Raw genomic sequence first — 13,857 nt, 5'->3', positions numbered from 1 at the left:
AAACACACAACAGGGCTCACAGATTACTTCCTGCTAAATAAAATATTTATCAACTATTGATTAAAGGAGATAAAACAGATGAGATTTAACAATGAATCGTCTGGTTTATAAACAAACCATCACTTTTACAGCCCTTGTTGACCTTGTAGCCTAACTTCCCTAGATGAAACATGATTTTACTTGGAAATGTGTGGGGTTTAATGTGGACAGAACAGTGTAAAAAAAAGTTGATTCAATGAACAATTCTAAGGCAACCAGCTACAATCGGATTGTGAGTTTGGGTAGCAAAAATGTTGTTGCGTGTGATTTTTTTTAAAATAGCAAACTCACAATCCTATTGCAGCTGATTGCCTTTCAACTGTACATTGAATTATCTTCTTTTTTTTTTTTTTACTTTTTCTTTTACAGTGAACTAGGATAGGCTTTAGGCCTATCTTCCAATAGAGCCCCACAGGAGGTGTCATAATACCCATAAAACCTAGCGGTCAAACATGGAAATGGTTCCAATCATTTTTCCACCATTCCTTTTTCCCATAGGGAATTTTAGAAACACTTCAAATAAGGGCTGTGTTTCTTGTAGTCTTACCCTGGCGTGACGTTTTGATAACCATGTAAATCTCTCTCTGACAAGGTGACATTTATTAATATATTCGGCTCTATTTACTCTCAGATTCGAAAATGCTAATTAGCATCAAAGAAGACGTCATGCAAGACCACAAATCCCTGCAAGCTCCTGCACGTCATCTCTAGCTGACACCTTTGCTAACGGGTATGGTATCAATTTAAAACTTGCACAACACAGTTCCCAGAATTGTCAATTTAAGTATATTCAGCCAATTTATTCATTACCAAATTTAGCTAACATTAGGTAGTTAATCCAGAGATTCTTACCTTAACCTCGATTCGACAGTCTCATCCAGATCATGGTATTTGTAGTTCTTTATGGTAGCCACATTAACATTTCATTTTTGAGGGGGGGGGTAAATATCAGCAAATATATTAATAAAAGTCATCTTGTTATTAAAATGTTACCCTGTGGTAAGCCTACATGAAACACAGCCCTTATTTTAAGTGTTTCTAAAATCCCCTATGGGAAAAATGAATGGTGGAAAAACGATTGGAACCAATTCCTTGTTTGACCGTTAGGTTTTATGGGTATTATGACTCATACTGTGGTACTCTATTGCAATGACATTAAGTCTAAATAAACCTAGGCTACTCTGCTTTGTCAATACTCCAGTGTGATGTGCTTCAAAGTAATTGATTTGATGTTCAATAGCCTACATGTTATTTGATGTTAGGCATTATGAATGTTCAGAAACTTAACACTGTGGAGAGAGAGGCTTGTTTCCTAGGTAACCAGGATGGTTGAACATTTTCCCCCTGCTTAGCAAGATGGATGCCCTTGTGCCTCCTGTGGTTACTTGGACACCTTGCTCCCGTTCTCCATTCAGGGACATCTCAAATGACATTACCCGCCCCCACAATCAAACAAAACATCTAACCAGCACACATATCTGTCAATACAAATAAGGTAAAATGACACATTCATGTGACACTTTTGGAAGAAGTCGAGCTTCAATATTTCATTGTACACCAGACTGGGCAATGCTTTAAGATGCAACTCTATAAATTATTCAGACGTTTTTATATTTGTATATCCCCATGTCAGTGCTCGCAGTAGCCTAGACAAGCAGCATACTGTGCTTACGTTGGAGGTTTTGCATGATTGAAGAGGTTGAAATATGGATGACATGGTTACATAATTGATTGGCTGTTTGAAAGTAAAGGAGAGGGAGGGGATGTAAGCCTACAAGTAATTGGTGGTCCTGGTTGGTCTGAGTCTATGAAATGATGGGGATTTACAGCAGGAGCCAGTTCAACTGAGACCGGAGACACATCCCCAGCCAAATAAACAAGCAGGCTTCCAACTGGGCACACACATCAATTCAACATCTTTTGCACGGTGGTTCAATGTCATTTCATTGAGATGGTTGTGTGGCCAGTGGGTTGGGTCCATCTACTCCGTGCATTATAGGAGTACTGTTTGAGAAAAAATCTCACATATTGGAATCGTTGGGTCACTGGATTATTGAGGTGTCAATTTTCATTGCAATGGCAGCAACCATCTGCAATATTTATTTATCTTACCTAAAGTAACCTACAATATTCACGCTTTAAGAAATCATTCGTTTTTCATCACATATGATGTTTTTTTAATGAGATCAATTATTGTTGTTCTCACACACCAATTGTGTCTTGCTTTTCTTTGATGCCCTATTCATAATCTAAACTCCCTACTACCATTCCTGTCATATAGTGAATAACATTGTTGTTGAGATGTTGAAAATACTTTTTGTTGATGATTAGCTTCCTTTGATTCATTTCCTGTGACATTCTAACATTCTAGAAGAAGAACGCCAACGCGAAATCATGGAAAGATCGCGGAGGCGCGCACCACTGCGCGTGCACAGCTGTCAGCACCAAGGACAGCCGCTCAGCCCCGAGCATAGCGTCAGTATTATCACCTCACAGAACAGCCCGCGCCGAGCCCACAGAGGACCGGTAGAGCAATAATACTGTGCACAAAGGGAGCCGCATACGCCGCGAAATATGCTCTAACTCGTTTATATCGACATTGGAAGAAAGACAATGGGAGACATAGGCAAAGGAAGATAATAATCTTTGAAGAAATGCTTCTGAAACAGCGGAGATAGTCCAACAACGGATAAGGTCCTGACCATGCACATTCCTCCGCATTGCACTTAAATCAAATGTGCAGATTTTCCACACTGTCCAGCGGGACGGTGGTTCAAGTCGTGGTAACCGGGTGAACAGTGCAGTCCAGAATCCGGGAAAGCCCACCTGCCAACACGAGGGAGAGACGGATCTGGGGTCCACTGTGCGTTTTGGTCGTTTACACGATGCGTTTGTTTCTGCTGGCGGTGTTCCTCTCGTGCTCCTGTGCGCGGGCTGGCTGCGAGCCGAAGATAGTGAACATCGGAGCCGTCCTGAGCCAGAAGAGGTACGAGCAAGTCTTTAAGGATGCAGTGACCCAGGCGAACCAGATATACGGGAGAGATAAATTCAAGTTGACCGCCATCTCCGTAACGCACAAACCCAACGCTATCCAGATGGCTCTCTCCGTCTGCGAGGACCTCATCTCCAACCAGGTATCTCAGGAGTGCGCCAGCGTGCCAGCATTGGTGTTAAATGATAATAGCCTAATAACATGAATCATTAGCACATATATAGCCCATCTATTCAATGTCAATCATATGAATCCAAATCATTTAGAGGGCTCAGAGAATTGTCCAACATTTGTATGAAGCCTATGGCCACTATTGGGGGGGAAATTAATCATCCTCTTTAGTGTGTTGCATCTTCCCGTTTCTGCTTCAAGGGAACTGACTGATGTGAGTAATTGGGCAGATGAGGTCGATATATTGTGACGATCACTTTATTTGCAATGAACAAACCAGTAAGCATCTCATTCTAGACTATAATCTCAGTGCCTGCGAAACTATGTGCCACCTGTTTCCTGCCTGATCTCATAGATCAAACATAACAGTAAATCCGGGACACTCAAATTAGTATGATATGTAACGTTTGGTATGTGTAACAGTGTTGCTTCCATCCATCTCTTTGCCCCAACCTGGGCTCGAACCAGGGACCTGTAGGTATAAAAAAAAATATATATATATATATAAAAATATTGGAATAAACATTTAATTTGGCCTTACTGCTATTAGCGCATAGAAACGCATTGAATAACATATTTATACATGGCAAAACAGGTAGTCAAAAAATGATTCAAAAGGAAGTATGTTTTAAAGTGAATCCCATATGAAAAAAATTTGAATCCAATTGTATTAATCACAGGTGTAGACCTTACAGTGAAATGCTTACTTATGAGCCCCTAACCTACAGTGCAGTTTCAAAAAATACAGATAAGAATAAGAGATAAAAGTAACAAGTAATTAAAGACCAGCAGTAAACAATAAAATAACAATATATACAGGGGTGTGCCTGTACAGAGTCAATGTGCGGGGGCACCGGTTAGTTGAGGTGGTATGTACATGTAGGTAGAGTTAATTAAAATGACTATGCATAGATGGCAACAGAGAGTGGCAGTGGTGTGGAGGGGCGCAATGTGAATAGTCTGGGTAGCCATTTTACTAGATGTTCAGGAGTCTTATGGCTTGGGGGTAGAAGCTGTTTAGAAGCCTCTTGGACCTAAACTTGGCGCTCCGGTACCTCTTGCCGTGTGGTAGCAGCGAGAACAGTCTATGACTAGGGTGGCTGGTGTCTTTGACAATTTTTAGGGCCTTCCTCTGACACCGCCTGGTATAGAGGTCCTGGACGGCAGGAAGCTTGGCCCCCGTGATGTACTGGGCCTTTCACACTACCCTCTGTAGTGCCTTGCGGTCGGAGGCTGAGCATTTGCCATATGATGCAACCAGTCAGGATGCTCTCGATGGTGCAGCTGTAGAACCTTTGAGGATCTGAGGACCCATGCCAAATCTTTTCAGTCTCCTGAGGGGGAATAGGTTTTGTCCTGCCCGCTTCACAACTGTCATGGTGTGCTTGGACCATGTTGGTTTGTTGGTGATGTGGACACCAAGGAACTTGAAGCTCTCAACCTGCAGCATGTTAGCTAATCCTTCCCCTTTAACCTAACTCCTAACCGTAACCTTAACCCCAAACCTAACAGTTTATATGGTTAAAAATGGGACTGTATATTAGGGAAAAAGTCTGTTTCTTGCAAATATACACTGTTACTCTAATATACAATATTTCTTCAAGCCTAGGCTATGATAACAATACAATGAAACTGCAGCCAAGCCTTTAAGAGATCCATCACATATGGTAATACAGATGGAAGCTGAAGTGAAATTCTACCTATTTATGTTGGATATCCATAGGTTGCTGTTGCACAAACAGTAGCCAATATAATGAGTAACTACCAAACCAGAACTTGAGGCCAAACATTAAAAGTAAAATGGGCAGTGAGCCTGTGGCTAAATCTCTATCCCCATCTCTGTAGTCTATTACCCAGACAAAGCTATGTGTTCAAGGGTTAATATAAGTCTTATATAAAAGTTATTCTTCATCATTTAGAACTGGACAATCAATATACCCTTTAAAAGCCATGGACGGACTGTTTTTTATCTACGGGCCAAAAACACACAGATTTGTGGGGGATGAGAGGCCAACTCACTTCAGTGTACACAGCTGCAGATCCACTGAACTGCAAACAAACTAACTAACCAAGAGAGAAATGAGTGATGCATCTTTAAATGAGTTTTACTCCAGTTTCTATTTTCACAGCTCGTGCCGTGTGACGAAATGTTGCCTAAAAGGAGGCCAACATGGCCACGTACGCAATGGGCACGTCCATCAAAGCATCACAGGGGTAGCAGCTGGGGTGCATGCCTTGGTTCATTTGCCGTTATGTCACCGAGAAGGGCGTTTAGTTTGTATTATGGAAAATTGTATGATTTAATCATTAGAAATGGGTAGTTATAACTGGTTTATGTTATTACTAGATCAATAATGAGACACACAAGTGTATGGAAGGCAATGGTTTTTGGCTCTAGACTCGAAAAATTACTGTGTTTTTCACTTCAAGTGCGATTATTTTTTAGGTCACAATATCTTTTGTGTATACGACTGGTGCAATTTAAACCTAACAATAAAAACAACATTAATAAGTTATGCATTGCGATGTTACCCCTTTGAGATTTGTTTCAACACTGAAACACATTGCTAAAACCCTCGTCCATCCCATTCACATCAAGCATTACATTGCTTCTGAAAGCAGCAATATCATGTAGTGAAGAGAACTGAGGCGTGAACCACCCCTCCCCCATCCCTTTCTTCTCTCTCTCTCTCTCACACACACACACACACACACACACACACACACACACACACACACACACACACACACACACGCACACACACACACACACACACACACACACACACACACACACACACACACACACACACACACACACACACACACACACACACACACACACACACACACACACACACACAGGTCTCTCCCTAATTCCTCCACTCAATTCCAATGTCCCCGGTCCTCTTCATTGAAATGATTGTTGTAATTGATAGAGATGGTTATGTGCTGACATATCTTTGCTCCCTACGTTCCACAATATCTGAGTCCCATCCTATCATCTCAGAGGGGATGAGAAAGGTGCCAATGTTCTACATGTACCTTTACTTGTCAAATGCATGGAACAGTGCCTACTAACTGCCTAGATGGAGACCTAACCATGTGAGAGACTCAATGAGATGGTCTTGGCTCTGTGGTCATGTTAGTCACTCGAGAGAGGGTCCATGACAGATGGTATGGTAGATGCCTGGAAGCGCTCTTCGGATGAAAGAGGCCCAACCATACGGGCTGCACACACTAACCATCATGCCTGCATATCATGCCAGTTTTGTCTTCCCCCTCAGTTGGATCAGTTTTCCATTTCTAAAGAATCCTATTAATCTAAGAATCGATATACAGTTAGTAGAGCTGCATTGAGGAGCATCTATCTACTTCATCCAGGATAAGTGTCATTCAGCTTTGAGCCAAATGAATAACCATCTACCATGCAGCAATTATGCTAATGAAAAGTGAGGATGGTTTAAAAGAGGAAAGAGCTGATTTGACATTTCCATGTCGCAGTGAGGAATCAATAGTCCATACACTTTATTATCCTTTCACCTCTCTTTACAGGTGCGTGTTTTCCTTTAATCCCCGTACTTGTGTCTGCAGGTGTATGCCATCCTGGTGAGTCATCCTCCCCAGTCCAACGACCACCTCACCCCCACGCCTGTGTCCTACACCGCAGGCTTCTACCGCATCCCTGTTGTGGGCCTCACCACACGCATGTCCATCTACTCCGACAAGGTGAGAAATTACCGAGAGAAAGAGAAAGAGAGAGAGAGAGAGAGGGAGGGAGAGGGACAGAGGGAGAGGGAGGGAGAGAGGGGGGGAGAGCTGAATGATGGAGCAGACCATGGGGATCTAAACAAATAAGAGAGACATACATTCTACTCCACTTCTTCTCTAGCTACCAAAATAGCTGTGGACGAATTACATTCTGCTCCAAATGTCCTGCAAGGACAAGACATTTCTGTTTGATTGTGAACAACTGCAAAGGCCTCATGAATATGTAAGAAAGAACATAAAAACTGTGAATAACAAGCAAATAATTTCCTCGCACTCCTTCTTCTTATTTTGCTTTCTCCCCAGAGTATCCACTTGTCTTTTCTGCGGACTGTCCCCCCGTACTCCCACCAGGCTCACGTGTGGTTCGACATGATGCGAGAGTTTCGATGGAACCACATCATCCTGATCGTCAGCGATGACCACGAGGGGCGGGCCGCGCAGAAAAGACTGGAGACCCTACTGGAGGAGAGGGAAACAAAGGTGAGACGCTCGGGCTCGCCGGACCCCCAGTGTGTGTGGGTGTGTGTGTGTGTGTGTACTCTCTGTTTAACTCTCAAAGGTCTTCTATGTATATAACTGTTTTCCTTTCTGTTGTGTGAACACATCTCTCACTGACCATTGTGTGAACATTGGCTAACATCAAAATGCTAGAGACATCTACAGCGTCTAATGTGTTCTGATCTGAGTACATCTTTTACTCATCTCATGTTGCTTTTCACCATAGTCAAATTCTCCTGGGTCAATCCACAACGGGAGCCAAATAGCGGACTTTAACCTGGGGCTTTGCAAAATATCAATGACTCCCAAACAGAATGATGGTCCATAGATCCTTGATGAATATTTGTGCTGTGGTACATGTATGTTGTTTGGAAGGGATGCAGTTCACAAATCCAGTGTAATGCTCACTTGGAGACTTGTAATGTGATGGATGGTTGACATACAGCAGTATATCAGATGGTCATCGTGTCCTGTGCTAAGACACTAAGACGGTGAAATACATATCTTTGGTTTTATTGTGTCCTTGTCAAATGATGGACTGAGACCATACAAGTGAAATGACAGGCATGTGACAAACTATCCATAAGCATTACTTTAGCCCAGAGTCACCTCTGAGGTTGTGTAGCCTAAAGCCTAAAAGCCTAAAACACAGCAGGGATGAACACATGTGTCAAACTCATTCCACGGAGGGCCCAGTGTCTGTGGGTTTTCGCTCCACCCCTGTACTTGATTGATTAATTAAGGTCAGTAATTAGTAAGGAACTCCCCTCACCTGGTTATTTTGTTCTTAATGTGAAAAAAACCTGCTGACACTCGGCCCCCCCGGGGAATGAGTTTGACACCCCTGCCCTAAAAGATCATGTTCACTAAAGGAAAAGAGAAGGACCCATTTACACATTGTTAAAAAGACAGGATGTGGTTAAGACTTTTCGACACTGCGCTGTTTGTTCCCCTCAAGGGCTCCTTCCTGTAATTGTGTGACGGAGTGAAATGAGTCCTGATTTGAAGAGTAATTTAATCAGAGGCTGATGAAACGGTTCATGTGACAGACACATGCTCACGATAATCCACACCGAAGGGAGAGGTGAAATGTCAAACATGTTGTGGTTCATCAGTCACACTCAAACATGATCAAGATTGATTAGGAGTTACTAAGTATACTTTTTTGTCAATAGATCATCTTGTTATAAAGGATTTTGACTTTATTGGATTATACAATGACTTTACCTGTGTTGAAGTGGAGTTTTCTATGGTAAATACCTACATTAGATTATATAATAGTTGGTTAACCGCTAGCTACATGTTTCTTCCTTCTTGGAATCCATCTTGTCTGACCTTGGCTCTCTCTCTCTCTCTCTCTCTCTCTCTCTCTCTCTCTCTCTCTCTCTCTCTCTCTCTCTCTCTCTCTCTCACTCTCACTCTCTCTTTTAAATAATGCCATAAGCAACAATTGGATAGATTTACAGTTACCAGAATTAATCTATCAATGTCACAGAATCCTTGGGATGGTAGACAGTGTGATGTGATGCTGTAAGGAAGTATCTGTGTTATTTATCAGTGGTTTTAAGAAATTACTCAGCCAGCCAGTTTGGCAAATGCTGAGTTTGCCACATTTGGGGAGTTTGTGTCATTTCCTCATTTAATATAAATATTCTATTTATTCACATTTCATATTCCGTATCGCGCAGATTATTCACACTGTAATTGCAGGTTTATGTGCTGCGCTGCTGTGACAAGTCACAGGGACAGTAGTTATATGGGGTTCTAACCCACAGCCGGTAGCGAGAATCTTCTACCTGTAGTGGAATCAGTCAGAATAGTGACATGAGCGACACAACATACAATATTCATGCTTGACTGAAGTAGCAAAAATAGAGCACCCAAAGAACTCTTTTGGGAAAACGAAGCCAGTCATCTAGACAGGTTTTTTTTTACCAAGGCATTGCAGTGCCACACAGAGACAGCTGCAAGATGGTGGAGGGCTAGAGAAAGAAATGGACAAAAATAGATTTGGGTTTGGGGACTCAATACATGATTTGATTATTTATATTCTAAATGAAGACTGTAGTCCCATTCACTCCAGTTCGATTAATACTTGTTTTGTAATGCCATGATTTATGATTGTGCACTGACCGTGAAACACTACGACACAATAGCATGCAACATTTGGAAGGGGAGCAGTGTTTTACAGAGCAGCAGTGACTACAATAACTTCAGATTACATTTGAGGCATAACAGATCTGTAATCCTTTCAATGGAGTGAGCGTGAATACAATTGAGGAGAATGGGATTTACTTTGGATTTGCTTGTCAGGCAGTATAATGAACGAATGCGGCAGAGTCACTGTAGCATTTGGGATGTGGAGGACGCAGATCCTGAGCGCTCTGCCTGCCTGCGGTCTGAGCTGAAAGGTCGGGCATCAGGGGAGGCAGGTCTGTCAAGCAGAAGATGTTGTGTTTCACTGCAAAATGGCTCCCTGACTAAGGCAAAGCAGGAGACTGCCTTGCGGCTCCTTTCACAATATGCAGGAACTGAGTGGAATTCAAAATGGAGAGAGCCTGAGGGCCATTAGTTTGCAGAATCAGACTGTTTACCTGTTGGGATTGCTGACACAGACATTTTAGCCCTCTCAATCTCACTGTTGTATAGAGAGTATGACTGTTTCTTGACCAATGCTGGACAATGGTTTGAGGGTCTTGAGTAGTATTTGAAAGATTGTGAATGAGGTCATATGACATAGCATTAAATATGATTGCTAGTTGTCAGTGGCTGTCTTTGATTTACTTTGCAAGCCCCAGTGTTATGGATCCCAATTTGAAGCAGAAAAGTGAAGATTTGTTGGAATGCTTTACTGCGATCCATTTTCAACAGTTTTTTAATATTCTTCTGTGTCTGCATATTTTCTCTGTGCACATTACTCATCAGAATAAAAAAAGGAACTATGAAAACCTCGACCAACTGTCCTATGACAACAAGCGAGGACCAAAGGTATATTTGCATGGTCAATGCACGCCGCCCACCAACTTTCCAAACGTAGCAACTAGAAACCAGCCCAAGCAGTCACCAGCCGACCCAGAAATGCCCCTATCTTGGTAGCACGTGTTTCTTTTTACTTTGAGACATTATCCCTATAATTTCACTGAACAATGATTTTGTTATGGAAAGACTATAAACATTAACAAATGAACAGCGCTCCGTTTCAACCATTTTCATTTTTTCATTCAAATAAAGGAATGCATGTTCTCAGAAGAAGAAAAAAAGAGATTGCAAGTCTATTCCTTTGTGGAGATCCGGTAGTGTGGGACAAACCCTTTCCCAGATTACTACCCCCTCCTGTTTTGTAGCACCTCCCTAGTTTTCAATAGTTTTTTTGTTGGGGGGAAAAGTTTCCCCGTCATTCCTCTTTACCTGTTTTTAGTTACTGGTTGCATTGACCTTCTTCTCCCCCCTACCTAACATGCACGTCCTTCTTTGGAGCCTTGATAACCCTCAGTTTGCATGCGAAAAATGCAAACGTTTTCCCCCTCCAATTTTTTTTTAGTTGAGCCGATTTCCCTGGATCGCTTTCCTTTTTTTCCTCTCTCCCTTTTTCAACAAAATCTGCCAAATCGAGCACAACAGGTAAAGAGTCAGCATGGTTTCTGAGGTCGGGGTAAGTAGTTGGCTTGACTTATTTTGTGCCCCAATCACAGGCAGAGAAAGTCCTCCAGTTCAGCCAGGAGACTAACTTAACTGCGCTGCTTCTAGAGGCCAAAGAGCTGGAGGCTCGCGTCATCATCCTCTCCGCCAGGTGAGACCCTCTTACAGCACCTCCCACTTGTCCCATCAGGCCCCTCTCATCAAAAAGCCCCTCCCATAAGTACATTTTCACTATTCCTATTTAGACCACAACATGATTTACAATGACTTACATTTTACACTTCAAAGTGGTATAGTTTACACCTCTATTGCTAAATTCTGGCATAATGTCACACAGTAGTGATTTACTGCAATGATTTAAATTAAAGATAAGTAACCATGTCTATGTCACTGAACATCTCTTTTTTCAGTGAAGAGGACGCTGCTGCAGTTTACAAGGCTGCCCGTTTCCTCAACATGACGGGCTCGGGTTACGTGTGGCTGGTGGGAGAGCGGGAGATGTCGGGTAAAGCCCTGAGTGAGGCACCAGATGGTACGTACCGTACGCTGCTACCCAGCAGCCACTTGGAAAACACTTCAGAATGCTGGCCTTTTTCTGGGGTCACCTTTCATCTCACCTCTACGAATAGGGCGAAAACCCATAATAACGAGAATGCCTCGTTATTAACAATGTATTATGTATGATTATTTGTTGAGTGTTAAGCATTTAAACGTTTAAGCATTTTTTTTATGTTTAAAGGTTTTAAATGAGTCACAGAAATGTACACTATAATCTCATAAACAAATGTTAACACAGTGTTACGTCCTGTGTCTCCGAACCTATTTATTTATAGTCAGAACTATTGATAGGTTAACTCGTACATGTATGTTTCCTAAAAATATGTTGGGTTATCCAAAATTTCGCTTGCTGCCTTTATAATGCCATTCTGATATATTAATAGCTTGGTTATCATGAGTTTATAAAGGGTGTTTTGCAACCCCCACATTGAAGTGTAACTGAAATAGAATGGTAAGCTACAACTGTCCTTTCTTATGTCCCGGAGTCTGCACAAGTCTCACGTAATATGTCACTTTGTGGTCACAAACATAAGCGTAAACCCCTAGGCACTCCAACACCCCTGACTCCCATTGTCTAACTTTAGGTCGCGTCACTCCTACGTGATGCTCGTCCCTCAGTGCAGACGATTAGTAGCGCTATCTAACGTAAGGCAATGCCCCGATCCCTGCAGATAATTCTTTGTCAGTCATGTCCATGTCTCAGCATCTGTTGCTGTCTTAAACTCACCTCTGTGGCTTCATTCAGGAGTCTGCAAGACTACTGGACCAGTTGCAATAAGAAAACTTAGCTGAAGTTGGATTGTTAATGTAATTTGTATATTAATTCTCTAATCTAGTTGATGTATGTTTGTTTGGTCCCACACATACACTATAGCTTTCTGCTTGTGGTATTTTCCAACCTAACCCCTATAAAGTGGGTGATAGAATTGAATCGATCCAACTTCAAGGGACTCTTTTTCCCCCCATGCTGGGCAAAGTTCACTAACAACCTCAAAATATTGATCTAGCTATTACTCTCTGATCATGTTGCCTCTTCTTCTCGGAAAGGAATAAAAAAATAACATCCGAAATCAATTTCCATCAAGATGAAGTTCATGCTTCAAAGACTTCCAGTGCTTGTTCCAGTGCTTGTTTATTCCAGTGCTTGTTCCAGTGCTTGTTTATTCCAGTGCTTGTTCCAGTGCTTGTTTATTCCAGTGCTGGATGATCCAAATTCATTTCACAAATAGAGCAACAGGATGGTGCTGGATCAAAAACTTGCGGTTGGACCTTTCCTCGTGATGGCTGAACAAGAGGTTCCTATAAGTTTTTAGTGTGTGTATTGCAAAAGGATCCGGATGGTTGGTAGTCTAGCAGGTCACTGATTTACTTTGTTCTGCTGTTGGTGTGATGTGAGCAGGTCTCATTGGCCTCCAGCTCATCAACGGCAAGAACGAGTCGGCCCACATCAATGACGCAGTGGCCGTGGTGGCCCAGTCCATCCAGGAGCTGTTTGAGAAGGAGAACATTACTGAGCCGCCCAGAGGCTGCGTGGGAAACACCAACATCTGGAAGACCGGGCCCCTCTTCAAAAGGTACATTTGTATAATTTAGGAAGACACCAACACACAAACACTTTCTCACTCTGCCTATTCCCCTACACTCTCACACTCAGATCTACTTCAATTTCTCCTCTTGCTCAGGGTTCTGATGTCATCAAAGTACCCAGAGGGCCTCACTGGACGAGTGGAGTTCAATGACGATGGCGACAGGAAGTACGCTCACTACAGCATTCTCAACTACCAGAAGAGTCGACTCATTCAAGTTGGGATTTACAATGGAACACAGGTAACTTCATGGCAACAGTGATTATTTCTGTTTTTACTGTGATCTTCCTGTCTATTGCTATTACACCTCTATGAAGAAGTAAGCATGGTAGTTAGAAAGCAGGTTTTATTAGCTAGATGCTGAGCTGTTGCTAAAGCAGCTGACTCTTCAGTATTGGACTCCCCTGTGCTTGGCTCTCATCAGCTCCACACACTATGTCAGCACTCCTCTAATCATGGTGTCATGACCATGTAGGTGGTGATGAATAATCAGAGGAAGATCATCTGGCCGGGAGGAGAGACAGAGAAACCGCGGGGCTTTCAGATGTCCACGAGACTAAAGGTATCACATTTTACCCTCTTCAAACAATGATATTCCATATA

General features: G+C 42.4%; 1 protein-coding gene across 10 annotated transcripts in view; it reads left to right on the top strand.

The window, feature by feature from the left end:
* Nucleotides 1-2,476: 2,476 nt before the first annotated feature.
* LOC112233464 (glutamate receptor ionotropic, NMDA 1) overlaps nucleotides 2,477-13,857 on the top strand; it is a 29,972-nt gene continuing 18,591 nt past the window's right edge. For 5 of the 10 annotated variants that reach the window (XM_024401110.2, XM_024401116.2, XM_024401112.2 and 2 more), the window contains exons 1-9: nucleotides 2,477-3,173; nucleotides 6,797-6,931; nucleotides 7,277-7,453; nucleotides 10,397-10,459; nucleotides 11,164-11,261; nucleotides 11,521-11,642; nucleotides 13,068-13,242; nucleotides 13,351-13,495; nucleotides 13,730-13,816. In XM_024401110.2, the coding sequence (XP_024256878.1) occupies nucleotides 2,925-3,173; nucleotides 6,797-6,931; nucleotides 7,277-7,453; nucleotides 10,397-10,459; nucleotides 11,164-11,261; nucleotides 11,521-11,642; nucleotides 13,068-13,242; nucleotides 13,351-13,495; nucleotides 13,730-13,816 (1,251 nt within the window). In that variant the 5' untranslated portion in view covers nucleotides 2,477-2,924. The remainder of the gene's footprint in view (nucleotides 3,174-6,796; nucleotides 6,932-7,276; nucleotides 7,454-10,396; nucleotides 10,460-11,163; nucleotides 11,262-11,520; nucleotides 11,643-13,067; nucleotides 13,243-13,350; nucleotides 13,496-13,729; nucleotides 13,817-13,857) is intronic. The other 5 variants (XM_024401114.2, XM_024401113.2, XM_024401117.2 and 2 more) reach the window with 4 other exon arrangements.

Source organism: Oncorhynchus tshawytscha, linkage group LG33 (assembly GCF_018296145.1).
Source record: "Oncorhynchus tshawytscha isolate Ot180627B linkage group LG33, Otsh_v2.0, whole genome shotgun sequence".
In the NCBI taxonomy this organism is placed as follows: Eukaryota; Metazoa; Chordata; class Actinopteri; order Salmoniformes; family Salmonidae; genus Oncorhynchus; species Oncorhynchus tshawytscha.
Note: the sequence above shows the minus strand (reverse complement) of the source record. Positions and strands in the feature narration are given on the sequence as shown.